The sequence below is a fragment of the Saimiri boliviensis genome, chromosome 18 (assembly GCF_048565385.1).
Source record: "Saimiri boliviensis isolate mSaiBol1 chromosome 18, mSaiBol1.pri, whole genome shotgun sequence".
NCBI classification, from domain to species: Eukaryota; Metazoa; Chordata; class Mammalia; order Primates; family Cebidae; genus Saimiri; species Saimiri boliviensis.
In genome coordinates this window covers 519,990-538,409 of record NC_133466.1, presented here as the reverse complement: position 1 = coordinate 538,409, position 18,420 = coordinate 519,990, and the positions used below count along the sequence as shown (strand labels likewise).

General features: G+C 51.0%; 2 protein-coding genes across 4 annotated transcripts in view; one reads left to right on the top strand and one right to left on the bottom strand.

The window, feature by feature from the left end:
- Window positions 1-6,394, bottom strand: part of MCM3AP (minichromosome maintenance complex component 3 associated protein) — a 57,094-nt gene extending 50,700 nt beyond the window's left edge. The window contains exons 1-5 of one of the 2 annotated variants that reach the window (XM_039480428.2): window positions 6,173-6,394; window positions 4,208-5,520; window positions 3,424-3,647; window positions 1,348-1,423; window positions 848-992 (exon numbers count right to left, since the gene is read on the bottom strand). In XM_039480428.2, coding sequence (XP_039336362.1) covers window positions 848-992; window positions 1,348-1,423; window positions 3,424-3,647; window positions 4,208-5,429 — 1,667 coding nt within the window. In that variant the 5' untranslated portion in view covers window positions 5,430-5,520; window positions 6,173-6,394. Of the gene's footprint in view, window positions 1-847; window positions 993-1,347; window positions 1,424-3,423; window positions 3,648-4,207; window positions 5,521-5,808; window positions 6,129-6,172 lie in introns of those variants that run through there. The other variant, XM_010350067.3, reaches the window with a different exon arrangement.
- A 72-nt stretch (window positions 6,395-6,466) lies between these two features.
- YBEY (ybeY metalloendoribonuclease) lies at window positions 6,467-17,547 on the top strand. Of its 2 annotated transcripts, none has more exons than XR_012514882.1 (4): window positions 6,467-7,066; window positions 11,464-11,592; window positions 14,913-15,054; window positions 17,370-17,400. XR_012514882.1 is itself a non-coding variant. In XM_074389382.1 (4 exons), exons 1-4 carry the CDS (start codon window positions 6,857-6,859, stop codon window positions 17,454-17,456), a joined length of 495 nt encoding a protein of 164 aa, XP_074245483.1. In that variant the 5' UTR covers window positions 6,467-6,856; the 3' UTR covers window positions 17,457-17,547. The 2 variants fall into 2 exon arrangements, 1 of the variants encoding a protein (XP_074245483.1); XM_074389382.1 differs by having other exon boundaries at window positions 14,986-15,054; window positions 17,370-17,547.
- Window positions 17,548-18,420: the final 873 nt, after the last annotated feature.

Genomic DNA, 18,420 nt, shown 5'->3' with positions numbered 1-18,420 from the left:
TCAAAAAAAAAAAAAAAAAAAGAGGCCGGGCGCAGTGGCTCATGCCTTTAATCCCAGCACTTTGGGAGGCCAAAGCGGGTGGATCACCTGATGTCAGGAGTTCGAGACCAGCCTGGCCAACATGGAGAGATTCCGTCTCTATTTAATTAAAAAAAAAAAAAGAATACATGGTTTATTACAGCCAATTAGATGTCTTAAGGAAAAAAGTTATTGCTGATACATTTACATACCAAGTGGAACTGCACTCAACTGCAGTGGAATTCAGGACAAGTAAGATGAGCGAGATGGTTTGCTACTACACCCTTTGAGGCAGGCAGCCACAGGGTGCCAGGCTGCGTGTGTCTGTCCTGCAGAGCAGACCCTATGTGTCCTAAGTGAGCAGCCTCCCCCAATCTCCTGTAACAGCTGCTGTAGCTGAAAGGCCTTCACCAGCTACAGCAACTGTGTGACAAGATTCTCCCACAGAAAATGCCAAGATGGAAACAAAAAATAAAAAACGCCAGCCCCAAAGGAAGGCTTTCTCAGCAACCTTGACACTAGGGTATGTGAGAACAAGACAGGACAGTATCACTGCTCTCCACCTTCTCTGCAGCTGGCAGGTACCAGTGTCAGAAAATTCTCTCTCCTGGCTGGGAGCACCAGCCCCACACAGACCCAACTCCACATGGCCCATGCTGGCTGGAGGGGCAGGCTCAGGAACCCCTGTACCTCGACCCCCAAGCATCCCTGACAACTGGCTCTTGTTTCCTCACAACCCCCCCCACCCCGCAGCCCCGACTCAGGTGTCACTGTGGGGCCGTATTTCCTGGTCCTTCCCAAACAAGGTCATTAGGAGGGGCCATCCCACCTTTTATTCAGCAGGCTGCTAGCACCAGCCCTCCCTGCAGCCTTGCCAAGAGGAGAGTGCTGAAACGGTGTGTCTTCCGGGCTTGGGCTGACTACAGCATCACCAGGCTTCTTCTCCTTCAGGGAAAATGGTTTCTTATTGGGGCCTGAGGACATAGGAGGCAGAAAAGAGTTTATGCAGTCACAGATCACCTGGTACTGGGCTTTTTCACTTTGTTTTTGAGAAAGTTAATATTCTTTTCATTGTCACAGGAGGTTAGAGAAGAGCCCAAGGAAATAACTGTGAGATGCAAATCCACGAAGAGCCAGCCTCCCCCACTGACTGGGGAAAGGGCCCACACTCGAATGGTTTGTACAGAGCAAGAGAGACTGAAGAGAGGACCACGCCACACACAGTGGCTCATGCCTGTAATCTCAGATCAGCCTGGGCAACGTAGTGAGATCTCGTCTCTATTAAATAAATAAAAATAATTTTCTAAAAACTGAGAATTGAAAACTCACTTTTCTTCCTGTGCCAAAAGATCGCCATGTCTTTATGCAAACTTTTCCCCTTCTTTCTAGCCAGGGCTGCAGATGCCTAGAAAACAACCACCAAGTGTGAGCACATCAGGAGACTAAAGGAAACGAGACTGAAAACTCAAACGCAGTGAGCAAAACACCCATCCAAAGGCGGCAGGAGCCCCTGTCCTCCGTATGCCAGTGATGCCTCCATCCCCCATCTGCTGCCTGCAGGTCCTTCGGCTGTGGCCACGCAGTCCATCTCCCTTACCTGTCTCACAAGCATCAATTTGCTCTGCTCTTTTTTAAAATTAACAACTTTGCCTCATAGAACTCACAAACTTGGCCTCTTTGACATTTGGTGAGATGATTCTCACCAGCTAATTACATATACAGAAACAAAGTTTTCCAAGTCACAATGAAGCATAAAAGGGAGCTGCAGAATAACACGAGATGCCATTTATCACAGAAAACACATGAAACCAAACACATCTTAGTCTCCTTGTAGATACTCATAAAAACGTCTAGAAAAACACACACCATGGCCGGGCGCGGTGGCTCAAGCCTGTAATCCCAGCACTTTGGGAGGCCGAGGCGGGTGGATCACGAGGTCAAGAGATCGAGACCATCCTGGTCAACAAGGTGAAACCCCGTCTCTACTAAAAATACAAAAAAAATTAGCTGGGCATGGTGGTGCGTGCCTGTAATCCCAGCTACTCAGGAGGCTGAGGCAGGAGAATTTCCTGAACCCAGGAGGCGGAGGTTGCGGTGAGCCGAGATCGCGCCATTGCACTCCAGCCTGGGTAACAAGAGCGAAACTCCGTCTCAAAAAAAAAAGGAGAAAAAAAAAAATGAGGGGGCTAGACACGGTGGCTCATGCCTATAATCCCAGCACTTTGGGAGGTCAAGGTGCATGGACCACTGAGGCCAGGAGTTCAAGAGTAGCCTGACCAACATGGTGAAATCCCATCTCCACTAAAAGTACAAAAATTAGCCAGGCGTGGTGGTGCACACACAATCCCAGCTACTTGGGAGGCTGAGGGAGGAACAATCACTTGATCCCAGGAGGCAGAGGTTGCAGTGAGCCAACATCGTGCCACTGCACTCCAGCCTAGGCAACAGAGCAAGACTCTGTCTCAAAAAAAGAAACAAAAGCAACAACAAAAAAAGTACTATGTAGTTAGAGCTACTCCAAAGCCTTTAAGGAGAATTTCACTTCATGGGAACAACTCTCCCAGCATTTCTAGAGCACTGTATTCTATAGGGACCTGGAATACTCCAAGTTATGAAATAAATAGTGCTATCCCAGCCTATCTTAAGAATAAGGTATTTGGCTGGGCACGGTGGTTCATGCCTGTAATCCCAGCACTTCGGGAGGCCGAGATAGGTGGATCTCAAGGTCAGGTGTTCAAGACTAGCCTATATCAATATAGTGAAACACTGTCTCTACTACAAATAAATCAGCCAGGCACAGTGACAGGTGCCTGTAATCCCAGCTACTCTGGAGGCTGAGGCAGGAAAATCACTTGAACCTGGGAGGTGGAGGTTGCAGTGAGCCAAGATCTCGCCACTGCACTCCAGCCTGGGCAACAGTGTAAGACTCCGTGTCAAAAAACGATGAATAAGGTATTTGAGGCTGGGTGCACTGGCTCACACCTGTAATCCCAGCACTTTGGGAGGCCAAGGTGGACAGATCACCTAAGGTCAGAGTCTGAGACTAGCCTGACCAACACGGAGAAAACCCATTTCTACTAAAAAAAAAAAAAAAAACACAAAACTAGCAGGACATGGTGGTGCATGCCTGTAATCACAGCTACTCGTGAGGCTGAGGCAGGAGAATTGCTTGCACCTGGGAGGCAGAGGTTTCAGTGAGCCAAGATTGTGCCATTACACTCCAGCCTGGGCAACAATAGCAAAACTCCATCTCAAAAAAAAAAGAATAAGACATTTGAGTAATTTCCCTATCTATATTAAACAAATAACTGATAGACCATGATGCCCACCCCCCCCAAAAAAAACAAGTTTTACAGTGATGTGGTTCAAACCTAGGGTAACAAATGGCAATATGGAAATACTCACATGATCAAAGAAATGTACCACTGCGAGCTTCTTGCTGCGCCTGGTAAAGATGCGCTGCACTTTAGCAATTTTGCCGAAATGGTTCTCCAGGATGGTTCTGTTGTTCAGGTAATCAGGGATGTTCTTGCACTGGATCGCTGTGACTTCAGAGGGAGACAAGCCCCCAAGACTATCTGTGCTCTCGCTTCTTTTACTCTGACGCACGGGAGTTCCTCTTAAAGAATCTAGGGGTTCGGAGAATAGACACTTAAACCATCAGATGTAACGCTAACAACAGGCGGCACCAACTGTGTAAAAACAAAGGAAATGTTCACAGGTATAAGACCTGCTCCATATGACATGTAGAATCCCTAATGTGTTTTTCTTTTGTTGTTGCTGCTGTTGTTTTGAGACAAAGTCTCGCCCTGTTGCCCAGGCTGGAGCGCAGTGGTGCGATATTGGCTCACTGCAACCTTTGCCTCCTGGGTTCAAGTCATTCTCCCTACCTCAGCCTCCAGAGTAGCTGGGATTACAGGTGCCCGCCACCGCACCCGGCTAATTTTGGTATTTTTAGTAGAGGTGGGGTTTCACCATGTTGGCCAGGCTGGTCTCAAACTCTTGACCTTGTGATCCACCCACCTCAGCCTCCCAAGGTGCTGAGATTATAAGCGTGAGCCACCGCGCCCAGCCTAGAATCCCTAATGTTTATAGGAGATTTATCTGAAAAATCAAGCTAACACCCAGAGAAACTTATTGGGAAACTGCCAGCAGGATTTACATTATGTTCCACATTTTCAGAACTCACCTTCTTTTTTCTCTCTACTTTCAGTTTCTTCCTCTTTATTCAAACCTGGAATCCGGGAAGGTGCCAGGAGAGACTGACTCCCTCCTGGGGTAGCCATGTGGTCACTTTCTCCAGACTCAACAAAGCCAATTTCCTTTTTGGACTCCTTGTTGCCCAGGCGACCTACTTCTTTATTGCTTTTGAAAACATCCTGTATCGTCCGACCAAACAAAGTACCTCCCCGGGGTCTATTCAGGCGGACGGGTCGTTTATCTGGAGGATGATCCCCCCTGGGCAGAGGATCGGAATCTTCTGCTGTCTCATGGCCATGTCTCCTTGGGGAGCGATCCTGGTCCTCCTTCCTTTTCAGGCCTTTCATTAGGCTGGGAGGTGGCTCCACCTGGGAAACAGCTTCTTCACACCCCTGCCTGACACCTGCTTTGCTGACCTGGAAGGGTTCACCCAAAACTGAAGCTGACGACACAGGGAAGCTACTGAAGCTATTATCAGAACTTCCAAATACTGACTTAGGTCCTCTCTTCTCTTCCTCTGCATTTTGGTTTGACAAAGCAGGGGTAAAAGCAGATAATGAATTATTACTACTAACTGGTTTTGAAAAGGTAAAATCTGAATTGGTAGCTGAACTACTTGTTACTTGAGGAAAAGAGAAAGGGGTCAGGCCTCCAGATGCACTAGTAATTGGGTGGGAAAATGTGAAAAACCCAGAAGCAATTTGGCTCTGGGTTTTCTCTGGCTCAGCATCAGCCCCCAATATTGGTTTAAACATTGCGTTTTCCACAGGTTTAAAGCCGAATTCTGTTTTCCCAAAACCAGAACTCACTATTTCTCCAGCTTCTTGTCCAAAAGTAGAAGTGCTTGGGAAAGCCCCAACACTGGTGGGTGATTTAAAACTAAATCCTGAGTTTCCCAGCACAGATGAACTTGAAGGCCCAGAGGTAGCTACAAAGGTGGACGTGTGGTCAAGTCCAGAAAAGAGTCCAACAGTTGAGGTTTGGGTGAACCCTAATGTTTGCACTGAAGAGGAATGGCTTACTCCAGGAGACGCTGGAAAGCTGGATACCTGTGAAAATCCTGAACTCTTCCCACATAAGGTACTGTTTTGTCCAAAAAGAGGTTGACCAAATCGAAACGGTGCCTTGGATGGGAATGTTGTTATGGAACTACTAGAAGATGCTGAAAAAGCACTAGGCTGCTGCCCACTGAAAGGATTAGTTGGGTTCATCTTCTGATCCAATTATTAGAAGGTAGTAAGTATTACGAGTAGAAAATTAATTGGCTTTCTGAAACAGCCTCCCCTTCGTCTTCATGACAAGCTGAAACACAGAAATTCAGATCATCACAGCTACATTCTGCTACAACATTAAGAAAGGAATTTTTGAACACAGTCATATAAGGATAACTATTTCAAAGGCAGACAAAGGACTATTATTTTCTGAGAGCCACAGGGTTCTTTTGTTGGAGGATGGCGTAGAGAGCGGTACAAATAATGACTTTGTTACAAAGGTTTAAAGCGTGATCCTTCAAGACTAAAGAAAAAAAAAAAAAAAGCCGAATCCCTGCGTTTCACTGGCAATAAGAAAATGAACGCCGTTCCTCCTTACGACTTAGCGATGAATGTCTCCCGACTGCCTCCACTGCCTCCAGCCCGAAAACTGGAATGTATCGCGGTCAGAACGCGAGCGTTTCGGGGTCTCCTCCCACCCGGCTTCCCTCGGGGCCGCCGGAGCGCTAAGCCCTTCCTCAGGCATTCCTTCTCCGCGCCCCGGCGACCCCCCCGAGCCGGCTGGAAGGTGCGGGCGCTGCCGCGGAGCCGCGGCCTCCCGGCGGGGACGGCTTGCCCGGGAAGCACAGCCCGAAAAGGCGGAGGCCGCAGTCCCGCCGGGGGCCGCCGACGCCGCCGCGCTCCCTCAGCGACCACGGGAAAGGAGGCGGCGTCTCCGGCGCCGGCCCAACCCCCACGCTCACCGTCTCGCCGCTGGATCCCCGAAAGGACGAGAGGCGCCAGCCACTGCGCACCGCGGCCGGAAAACGCGGCGGAACCGAAAGCGCGGCGGACCGACTTCCGCCTCGCGCAGCACTGCGGCGTTCCGCCGCGATCGGGTTCCGCCGCGATCGGGTTCCGCCGCGATCGGGTTCCGCCGCGATCGGGTTCCGCTCTCTGCACCCTGCTGGGCGGCGGCGCTTCCGGTGGGGGGTCCGCCTTGTCTCGCGCCCTCAGCCAGGTCTTGAGCCCGGTACGTGCGGGCGGCTGCCTCGTCTCCCATCCGCGTGGGTCCGCGGGCGCCCCGGACCCCGGAGGACCCGCCTGCCTCCCGTCCCGTCCCTCCCCGATTCCGTCCCCTTCCCTCCCCGCCTCGCCGCGTTCGCGCGCACCGCGCACCCGCCCCTGTCTCGGGGCGCGGCTCCCCCCACCGCGCGTCCTTCGGGCCTGGTCCCGCGTCTTCCTTCCGGGGCCCCCCGCTTTTGTATTCTGTGCTCAGTGTAAATTCCCGTAAGATTTTCAGTCCCTTCCACCAAGTAAAGTGATCTGATGGCGTGAGCGTGAGTTCTGCACAGAACGGACGCCGCTTTCCTGCACTGACTGGTCTCTCACGCTTCACCCCAGGTTCCGCTGGAAACGTTTTTTAAGGGCCGGTTATTCTTCCCGAAATGAGCTTGGTGATTAGGAATCTGCAGCGAGTCATCCCCATCAGGAGAGCGCCGCTTCGCAGTAAGATCGAGACTGTACGGAGGATTTTGGGAGTGCAGGAGTTTGACCTGGGGATCATCTGTGTTGACAACAAGAATATTCAGCACATTAATAGAATCTACAGAGATAGAAATGTCCCAACCGATGTGCTTTCTTTTCCATTTCATGAGGTAAAAAAAAAAAAAAAAAAAAAAAAAAGTGTTCTCTAGCCTACCTTCCCGGAGTACATTTCCTGTATTTTTTTTTTAAATGAGGGGGAGCCTTGTTCTGTCACCCAGGCTGGGGTGCAGCGGTGCCATCTCGGCTCACTGCAACCTCCCCTGCCTGGGTTCAGGCAATTCTGGAGCCTCAGCCTCCCTAGTAGCTGGGACTACAGGCTCGAGCCACCACACCCGGCTAATATTTTGTTGTCGTTGTTGTTTTGTGTGTTTAGTAGAGAGGGGTTTCACCATGCTGGCCAAGCTACTCTTGAATTCCTGATCTGGCCTTCCCAAAGTGTTGGAATTACAGGTGTGAGCCATAGCGCCCAGCCTACATTTCCTGCATTAATTATATTACAGGCTAGGCTTGGTGGCACATATAAGTATATATATTACAGACATGATTTTTAATTTTAATTTTGGAAATTTTCAAATAGACACGAAAGTAGAGAACAGTATGTTCAGCCTCTGTTGATCCATGCCTGTCACCCAAAGGCCACAATTACCCTGGTAAACCAGCAGGAAAAAGAAAAGTGACCGGCCGGGCGCGGTGGCTCAAGCCTGTAATCCCAGCACTTTGGGAGGCCAAGGTGGGTGGATCACAAGGTCGAGAGATCGAGACCATCCTGGTCAACAAGGTGAAACCCCGTCTCTACTAAAAATATGAAAAGTTAGCTGGGCATGGTGGTGCGTGCCTGTAATCCCAGCTACTCAGGAGGCCGAGGCAGGAGAATTGCCTGAACCCAGGAGGCGGAGGTTGCGGTGAGCCGAGATCGCGCCATTGCACTCCAGCCTGGGTAACAAGAGCGAAACGCCGTCTCAAAAAAAAAAAAAAAAGAAAAAAAAAAAGAAAAGTGACTGCCAGGCGCAGTGGCTCACACCTGTAATCCCAGCACTTTGGGAGGCCAAGGTGGGTGGATCACCTGAGATCAGGAGTTTGAGATCAGCCTGGCCAACATGGTGAAACCCTGTCTCTACTAAAAATACAAAAAATTAGCTGGCTGTGGTGGCAGGCACCTGTAATCCCAGCTACTTGGGAGCCTGAGGCAAGAGAATCGATTAAACCCCAGAGACGGAGGTTGCAGTGATCCGAGATGACACCATTGCACTACAGCCTGGGCAACAAGAGTGAAACTCTGTCTCAGAAAAAAAAAAAAAAAGAAAAAGAAAGGTGACTACTGTCCACCCCCTTCCCCTCCTAATGCTCTCAGTGAATCAAAAGAAAGAAGCAAAGCGTTTCTGCAGTATTTTTGCAATTTTAAGTGGGGTCCGTTAATGAATATGTGCAAATTGGAAAAATTAACACTGAAAATAAAGAACAGACTGGAGTAAATATTTCCAACAAACTCAATGTGATAGACGTCAGGTTATTCTCTACATGCTGTACATGACTCATTCAAGGCTTCCCACATTGTAGCAGCACAAATTGGAGCAACCCTTTGGGAAAGCCATTTGGCAAATCTACGCCAAGAGCATTTAAAACATACGCAGCCTAGGCCGGGCGCGGTGGCTCAAGCCTGTAATCCCAGCACTTTGGGAGGCCGAGGCGGGTGGATCACGAGGTCGAGAGATCGAGACCATCTTGGTCAACATGGTGAAACCCCGTCTCTACTAAAAATACAAAAAACTAGCTGGGCATGGTGGCGCGTGCCTGTGATCCCAGCTACTCAGGAGGCTGAGGCAGGAGAATTGCCTGAACCCAGGAGGCGGAGGTTGCGGTGAGCCGAGATCGTGCCATTGCACTCCAGCCTGGGTAACGAGAGCGAAACTCTGTCTCAAAAAAAAAAAAAACATATGCATCCTTTAGTCCAGGAGTTGAAGATCAGCCTGGCCAACATGGTGAAACCGTGTCTCTACTAAAAATACAAAAAGTTAGCTCGTCATGGTGGCAGGCAAAGAAGTTGGGACTTAGGTGTGTCAGTAGTGACACACCCAAGACAGTAAGCCAAAAGACAGAATAAAACCAAATGCTAAATCATGTAAAAATGTTTGTTTTTTTTTTTTTTTTTTTGAGACGGAGTTTCACTCTTGTTACCCAGGCTGGAGTGCAATGGCACGATCTCGGCTCACCGCAACCTCCGCCTCCTGGGTTCAGGCAATTCTCTTGCCACAGCCTCCTGAGTAGCTGGGATTACAAGCATGCGCCACCACGCCCAGCTAATTTTTTGTATTTTTAGTAGAGATGGGTTTCACCATGTTGACCAGGATGGTCTCGATCTCTCGACCTTGTGATCCACCCGCCTCTGCCTCCCAAAGTGTGGGGATTACAGGCTTGAGCCACCATGCCCAGCCGTAAAAATGTATTAAAATGTTAATTTATTTGCTGGGCCTATAACCCCAGAACTTTGGGAAGCTAAGGTGGTAGGATGGATTGAGCCCAGGAGTTCAAGACCAGTCTGGACAACATAGTCAAACCTTGTTTCTACAAAAAATAAAAACACAATTAGCTGGGCATGGTGGTGTGCAATCCTGTAGTCCCAGCTACTCAGGAGGCTGAGGTGAGAGGATCATCTGAGCCCGGGAAATTGAGGCTCCAGTGAGCCAAGATCATGCCTCTGCCCTCCAGCCTGGGCCGCAGAGTGAGACCCTATCTCAGAAAAGGAAAAGTTACTGTTTTCTGTAATAGGAAAATAAAAGGAGCATCCTAAATATCCAGCCATAGGTGACTGGCTTAGTGTGGATGGTCCTTAAATTAGTGGACTGGTCTTTGTTACAGTCTTTATGTGAAAGACTGCTGAGGACAAAATGTCAAGCAGAAAGAACAGGAATATACAGTTGTGTCCATGTGATGATTTAACTCTGTAGAAGTTGTGGGTCTGTGTGATTCTGCATTGGGAGGAATGAAAGAGATGAAAAGTATGTGGTTTGACCAGGTGATATCAACCTAAACAACAAACAGGCTTTAAAAGAAAAGGATGGGCCAGGCATGGTGGCTCACGCCTGTAATCCAAGCACTTTGGAGGCCAAGGCGGGCAGATCACCTGAGGTTGGGAGTTCAAGACCAGCTTGACCAACATGGTGAAACCCCGTCTTTAAAAAAAGAAAAAAGAAAAGGATGTGGCTGGGTGCAGTGGCTTACGCCTGTAATCCCAACACTCGGGGAGTCAAGAGATTGAGACCATCCTGGCCAACATGGTGAAAACCCATCCTTACTAAAGATACAAAAATTAGCTGGGCATGGTGGCACGTGCCTATAATCCCAGCCACTTGGGAGGCTGAGGCAGAAGTATCGCTTGAACCCAGAAGTCGGAGGTTGCAGTGAGCTGAGATCGCACCACTGCCCTCCAGTCTGGTGACAGAACAAGACTCTGTCTCAAAAAAGAGAAAAGGATGTTTCTTTATGATAGAGCCACATGCCACAGTATATTATGTGCATATTCAGGGAGGTAGAGGAAGGCAAAGACAGAGTCTCGCTGTCACCCAGGCTGGAGTGCGATGATGCAGTCTCAGCTCTCTACAACCTCCACCTCTTAGTTTCAAGCAATTTTTCTGCCTTAGCTTCCTGAGTAGCTGGGATTACAGGCGTGAGCCACCACACCTGACTAAATTTTTTGTATTTTTAGTAAAGACGTCGTTTCACCATGTTGGCCAAGCTGGTCTAGAACTCCTGACCTCAGGTCATCTACCTGCCTTGGCCTCCCGAAGTGCTGGGATTATAGGCGTGAGCCACTGCGCCTGACCTGGCAAAGGTTTTTTTTTTTTCTTTTTTAAGACGGGTTTTCACCGTGTTGGTCAGGCTGGTCTTGAACTCCCAACCTCAGGTGATCCACCTGCCTTGGCCTCCAAAGTGCTTGGATTACAGGCATGAGCCACCATACCCGGCCCAAATGGCAAAGGTTTTTAAGGGAAAAATGAGGAGGATCGCATAATTGTTTTGAGATAATTATCCTTGGTTACAAAGATCAGTACCAAGGTTAATGCCAGTCTGAGGTGGAAGGGGCACTTGCTGGGCAGATATCCTTGCGGTTTTGTGTGTGTTGTAATAGGCTTTGTGCAGGGCTGCAGTTTTTGCAGTCTTTGGTGACAGTTTTTGTTATCAGGCTTAAAAGTATGAGAATCCTCTCTTCATAGCTTTCCCCAGCTCTGTTTGTCAGGGTTTAGTGGTTTGCTTAATTGTTTAACCCTAATGGTTCCATTTTTATTCAGACAGCTTTCACAGTGGAACAGTTTAGGGCACTTGTGCACAGCTGGCTGGGCAGCTCACCCTAACACAGGCCCAGCTGCTACCCTGGCCTTGGATGTGCAGCCTAAGAGTGATCTCGTCAGAGAGCAAGTGCATATTTGTGTTGGGAGTATCCAGGATTAAATGTCAACCTGTGGTTGGGTTACAATTCCTGTTCTCTAAGTTTGTATTTCCTTATTCTTAGAATCTGAAAGCAGGTGAATTTCCCCAGCCTGATTTTCCAGATGACTACAATTTGGGGGACATTTTCCTAGGAGTGGAGTATATCTTCCAGCAGTGCAAAGAAAATGAAGATTACAATGACATCCTGATGGTAAGTGGGGATACTGAAAGCACATAACCTGGCTTATAGAACACGGGCCATGCAAAGGGGTCAAGATCACCACCCCACATCCACGTGTGTCCATGGCACCATAAGGGCTACTGGGGGAAGAACCTGTAAGCAGGGTGAGGAGCACCCAGCTGGGTAGCGACTACATGCCTCTTGCCATGGTTGAAGGAGGGAGAGGACACACTGTGAAAACATGGACGCTCCTGGAGAAGGCTTCTTAGCCGTTACCTCTGGAGTAGAACAGGCTGTGTTGCACTAACCTAGACCTGCTGGGTCAGCTTCTTTCGGAGCTGCCAGAAGTACAGAGGGCTGGAGCCACCACCACCTTCCACATCCGTTTCTCCTGAGTGTAACCCCCCACAGGTTCTGCCTGCCTACTGAACAGACAAAACCAATTCACTGAGACTGCGGTATTGCAGTAGAGAAAGAGTTTAACACAGAGCTAGCCAAGTGCAAAGACTGGAGTTACTATTCAAATCAATCTCCCAGAGAACTCAGAGGCTATGGTTTTCATGGGTAATTTGGCAGGCAGGGGCTAAGGAGTGAGTGCTGCTGATTAGCTGGGGATGGACCACAGGGGTGTAAGTGATTTTTTGTCTGCTGAGTCCACCTCTGGGTGGAGCCACAGGATCAGCTTAGTCATGAGTCTCAGGTCTAGGTGGAGTCTGTAGGTTGCCAGAACTCTAAAGTCTGAAAGCCATCTCAAAAGACCAGTCTTAGGTTCTACAACTATGACGTTATCTTACTGGGGAGCAATTGGGGAAGTCACAGATCTCACGACCTCTGGCTGCAAGACTCCGAAGCAGAAAGGGTTAGAGCAAGGCAAGCTGGGGAAGCAAGGCCTGCTGGCTGAGGCATTCAGGCGCCTCCCATTGTCCTAATCTTTCCTTAGCTTTACAAAGGTGGTTTTGCTCCCTGAGCAAGGAGAGGATTAGTTTTAGGGAGGGATAATTATATTCTTGATTTAAAATTAAACTGTAGGCCGGGCGCGGTGGCTCAAGCCTGTAATCCCAGCACTTTGGGAGGCCGAGGCGGGTGGATCACGAGGTCAAGAGATCGAGACCATCCTGGTCAACATGGTGAAACCTCGTCTCTACTAAAAATACAAAAAAAAAAAAAAAAAAAAAAATTAAACTGTAAACTAAAGTCCTCCCATGGTTAGCTTGGCCTACGCCCAGGACTGAGTGGGGACAGCCAGCCTGTGAAGCTGGAAGCGAGATGGAGTCAGCCATGCTAGACTTCTCTCACTGTCATCACCTTTGCAAAGGTGGTTTCAGCAGCCTAATGCAAAAAAAAAAAAAAAAAAAAAGTACTCTGAAAGCCATATATGAATGAATCATACTTGTCCTCCTTTGGCTGAACAGCCATGCCCTGAATTGTCCTTGGGGATGCAAGTGCCTCTGCGTGGTTTGAAGCAGAGCTTTCCAGCCAGACTCAGTGTGAAAGGGTGGGACGGCTCCCTCCGGACCAGGGTGGGACTTGCCGGCCATGCATACCCTGCCAGGGAAGAGGAAGTTTCCAAGAGTGACAGGAAGTGGCCCAGCCCGAAGTTCAGCCGTGGAATCTCTGTGGCCAGCAACTGTGCTTAGGGGATGTGGACATCTGCTTCCACCTTCCTCAAACCTCCTAAGAGTCTGTTCTCTGGTCTGCCCCGGCCTTCTTCCTCAGGCTCAGAGCCCTCTCCATGGGGCTCCCTGTTCCCATGAGTGAAGGCCAGCCCACCCTCCCAGGACCCCATCCTCATGGCCACAGGCCAGACCAGCCCTGCTCAAGGCTGGCTCTCAGCTGCAGCCTCCATCTACCCTGCCTTGTCTACAGGCACCTCACACCAGCCCCAGGGATATCCACCTCACAGACCCACCCAAGCCCCAGGGGAGCGCTATCCCTGTGGCCCACAGGGCTCCATAAACCCCCTTGGTGCCATGCCTGCTTAGGGTCCACAGGCCCTCCCTCTTCTTCCTCCTCCCCTTCCACCTCCCCCAGCTCTGGGCTCCATCCTGGTGCCCCTCCCCTGTGGGCTTTCATCCAGCCCGTTCTCCCTGGGGACGGAGCTACTTGTGGGTCTTCATGCCTCACCAGCAGCTGCACCTCCCCCCAGCTCTGCCCTCATGCCTCTCCCCCACTCCTGTGCTGCCTGTGCACCCACCGAAGCTCCACTCTCAGTGGTCAGTAAAATCTGGGGCCACTGGAGGCCCCGCCCCCTGACTGGGGCACTGCCCCTCCTCAGGGGTTGGGCCTGGGGTGTGGCCATGCCCTTGCCTCACCCCTCCTAGGGCAGGCAGGCCGGCCCTGACTGTTGCCCCACGGCCCCCAGCCCCCACTCCGTGGCACCTACCCCTCCTCACTTCTTTGTAATCCACCCCCCTTGCCCATTGCCCCCGAGGCTGGAAATTTCCATCCTCGGGCCCTTCCCCAGCACAGTGCTGGCCCAGACTGCAGTCAACATTGACTACAGGATCTGAAAGGTATTACTCAATCAAGACAGTTGCAGGTCGGGAAAAAGAGAGTCTGGAAGGCCTTGCTTTCCATTTTAGATGGGAGGGAACTGAGGCTGAGTAACTAACTCCTGCTCAGGGGTCTCTCAGCAACCCTGGAGTCCTGCTGCCACATACCAAGAGCAGCCTGTGGCCTGGGGTGTCTCGAAGGGGCAGCTTCCTGTCGGGTCATTCTCTAGCCGTTTTTTTTTTTTTTTTTCCCACTTTTTATTAATTTTTTTGGTTGTTTTCTTTTTTCTTTTTAATTGCATTTACGTTTTGGGGTACACGTGAAGAACATGCAAGATTGTTGCATAGGTACACACGTGGCAGTGTGATTTGCTGCCTTCCTCCCCATCACCTATATCTGGCATTTCTCCCCATGCTATCTCTCCTCAACTCCCCACCCCCCACTGTCCCTCCCCTATTTCCCCCCAACAGACCCCAGTGTGTGGTGCTCCCCTCCCTGTGCCCATGTGTTCTCATTGTTCAACACCAGCCTATGAGTGAGAATATGCGGTGTTTGATTTTCTGTTCTTGTGTCAGTTTGCTGAGAATGATGGTTTCCAGGTTCATCCATGTCCCTACAAAGGACGTGAACTCATCACTTTTGATGGCTGCATAATATTCCATGGTGTATATGTACCACAGTTTCCCTATCCAGTCTATCATCTCTGGGCATTTGGGTTGGTTCCAGGTCTTTGCTATTATAAACAGTGCTGCAGTGAACATTCGTGTGCATGTGTCTTTATAAAAGAACAATTTATAATCCTTTGGATATATACCCAGTAATGGGATTGCTGGGTCAAATGGAATTTCTATTTCTAGGTCCTTGAGGAATCGCCACACTGTCTTCCACAATGGTTGAATTAATCAGCTGGTTTCTGAATCACTCTGACAGGTGACTGCCATCCATGGACTGTGTCACTTGTTGGGCTTCACACATAGCACAGAGGCAGAGTGGCAGCAGGTAGGAGCCCATCCTCCGGCTACTGAAGGGGAAGGAGGCCCCTGCCAGTCCCCACCCTCCATTCTGACTGCCCCAACCCCCACCCGCACGAACAGGGCCTGAGACCTGCCCTTTGTAAAAATGGCTTATGGATGTTTGCTTTCAACATTGGGCTCCCCAAATACCTTTAGCTGAATGTGTTCACCATGGGGTCTGAGCCCAGAGGCCGAGAACCACAGCTTACTGACGCTATCAAGTGGCACTCCGTCAAAAGGGCCCCATCAGCCAGAGACAGGGCCAGACCCAGGGCGGGCAGCGGGAGCTCCCAGTGAAGTGAATTGGGTGTTGCTTCCCTCCAGAGCCATGCAGTCTGTCTACAGAGACAGGCCCACAGGGGTTCAGGTCCACATTGTGTTTAATGCAAGTGCGATCCTGTGATAGAGAGCAAATTGTCTGTTTCTCTGAAAGTCATGAAAAACCTTTCTCATTAAAAAGAAAAAAATTGGCCGGGCGCGGTGGCTTAAGCCTGTAATCCCAGCACTTTGGGAGGCCGAGGCGGGTGGATCACGAGGTCAAGAGATCGAGACCATCCTGGTCAACATGGTGAAACCCCGTCTCTACTAAAAATACAAAAAATTAGCTGGGCATGGTGGTGCGTGCCTGTAATCCCAGCTACTCAGGAGGCTGAGGCAGGAGAATTGCCTGAACCCAGGAGGCGGAGGTTGCGGTGAGCCGAGATCGCGCCATTGCACTCCAGCCTGGGTAACAAGAGCGAAACTCCGACTCAAAAAAAAAAAAAAAAAAAAAAGAAAAAAATTGACCAGGTATGGTGGTTAACACCTGTAATTCCAGCACTATGGGAGGCCGAGGCAGGCGGACCACAAGGTCAGAAGTTCGAGACCAGCCTGGCCAATTGGTGAAACCCCATCTCTACTAAAAATACAAAAATTAGCTGGGTTTGGTGGTGTGTGCCTGTAATCCCAGCTGCTCTGGAGGCTCAGGCAGGAGAATCCCCTGAACCTGGGAGGCAGAGGTTGCAGTGAGCAGAGATCACACCATTGCACTCCAGCCTGGGCAACAAAGGAGAGTCCATTTCAAAAAGAAAAAGTCAGGCGGGCACAGTGGCCCACACCTGTAATCCCAACACTGGGAGGCTGAGGTGGGCAGATCACTTGAGGTCAGGAGTTTGGGATCAGCTTGGCCAACATGGTGAAACCTCCTCTGTACTGAAAATACAAAAATGAGCTGGGCCTGGTAGGGCGAGCATGTGATCTCAGCTACTCTGGAGGCTGAAGCAGGAGAATCCCTTGAACCCAGGAAGCAGAGGTTGCACCACTGCACTCCAGCCTGGGTGACAAAGGAAGACCATAAGGCCTTGCCTCAAAAAAAGAAAAGTTCTTGAAGACTTTATTTTTTATTTTTTTTTTTTTTGAGACGGAGTTTCACTCTTGTTACCCAGGCTGGAGTGCAATGGCGCGATCTCGGCTCACCGCAACCTCCGCCTCCTGGGTTCAGGCAATTCTCCTGCCTCAGCCTCCTGAGTAGCTGGGATTACAGGCACGTGCCACCATGCCCAGCTCATTTTTTGTATTTTTAGTAGAGACAAGGTTTCACCATGTTGACCAGGATGGTCTCGATCTCTCGACCTCATGATCCACCCGTCTCGGCCTCCCAAAGTGCTGGGTTGAAGACTTTCTTAGGCCTCTCCTGGCTACTGCTTGCTGGGTCCACCTGGCCCCCTTCCCCCACCCACCCTACACCCATCCCTGGGCCCAGCAAGTCCATTCCCATCCTCTGGGCCTGCAGAGCTGCCCTATTGTCCTGTGACCGCCCCCCCCAAGCCCTCCTGCTTCCTACCTAGAGCCCAACTGCCCTCCTCCCCTCCCTCCCCTTCCCCCTCCCTTCCCAATGCCTTCCTCCCCGCTGCCTGCCCCTCTGCCCTTCCTAAACCCTCTCACTCCCACTCCTCCTCCCCTCATGCCCCGCCCCCCTCCCCCAGCCCTGCCCCACCCTCTTCCTCCCCCCTTCCCGCACCCCCTCCCCTCCATCGCCCCCTGTCCTCCTCCCCTCCTTTCCTCTCCCCCTCGCACGTCCCCTTCCCTGCTCCCTCCACCCCCTCCCTTCCCCCACCCCTCTTCTCCCTCCTCCTTCCCCTTCCACCCCTTCCCTTCTCCCTGCACCCCCTCCCCTCCTGCGGCCCCTTGGCAGGTCGGGCACTCCCTGGCCCCCGGAGAAGGTGCTCAGAGTCCAGTCCCGCCTCTGGGCTCCCCTAAACCCTGTGGGTGGGGCGCGGGACCCTTTCCCTGGGGAGGGCCCAGCGCGCTTCTTCTCTGCAGATGTTCCAGAAGGAGAAGGCGGTGCTGGACGAGCTGGGCCGACGCACTGGGACCCGGCTGCAGCCCTTGACCAGGGGCCTCTTCTGAGGGAGCTGCGGGCAGTTCCTACCGAGAGCAGGAGCGGGGTTCCCGCTGCACCCCGGCCTGGCAGCTGGCAAATAAACCACGAATGAAAGTACCGGGGGAACCTCCTCTCTTTATTTCACAGCACAGCCGGTATTTTTCATTATTGTCAGTAAAACAGTTCCGAGCTGTGGCACCGGGAGGGCGCCCAGAGTTCGGGAAATGGCGTGGACCCCGCCTGGGAGTACCGTGCAGCGCTCGCCCCCTGCCCTTCCCGTGCGCCCCTGCCTGGAGCCCTAAAACTGGGGCTACTGCAATTACGATCACGTTTGTCCCATGAAATGATTTAGGGACATGAAAATGCCTCCCCACTGGACTTGACCCCTCAAAGACACAGGCCAGGCCCCTCTGTTCCTGAAGTCACTGCACCCACTGCACCCTTCGACGGAGAGGTTCTGTTTACTGTGGAACCATAATGTCAAAAAAGTACTCCTGAAAATAGGAAACTCAAGCTTCTCACAAGAACACACAGTCGAGAATCACTTTAAAGAGCCCTTCAGAGACTGAGGGGCCTGGAGAGCTTCCAGCTATGGGTGGGGTTTTGGGGGTTCCTACAGTTTGCTGTTAGAATGGAGCCCTGGGAGCCTCTGTTCACATCCTGGGGCGCTCAGGGCGTGGGGGTTCTGGCTTTACTGAGTAGTTGCTGGGCCGCTGGTGCCTCCAGCAGCCCACAGCCAGTGACCGTGGGGCCCAGGCCCAGCCTGGGTGGTCCCAGTTCTCTTTGGTCGGGGTCTCTGATGCACACTGGGGCTGCTCTGTGTCCCCACCATCAGTGAGTCTGTCTCTTCATCTTTTCATCTTTTTTTTTTTTTTTTTTTTTTTTTTTTTGAGACCCAGTGTAGCTCTGTGGCTTAGGCCAGAGTGCAGTGGTGTGATCTTGGCTCACTGCAGCCTCTGCCTCCCGAGTTCAAGCGATTCTCCTGCCTCA

Excerpts from the sequence above, each read along its gene's own strand:
- YBEY (XM_074389382.1), top strand. The coding sequence starts at position 6,857 with ATGAGCTTGGTGATTAGGAATCTGCAGCGAGTCATCCCCATCAGGAGA. Across the intron at positions 7,067-11,463 it reads TTTCTTTTCCATTTCATGAG|AATCTGAAAGCAGGTGAATT; the intron begins GTAAAAAAAAAA and ends CCTTATTCTTAG. Across the intron at positions 11,593-14,985 it reads ATTACAATGACATCCTGATG|GTGACTGCCATCCATGGACT; the intron begins GTAAGTGGGGAT and ends TCACTCTGACAG.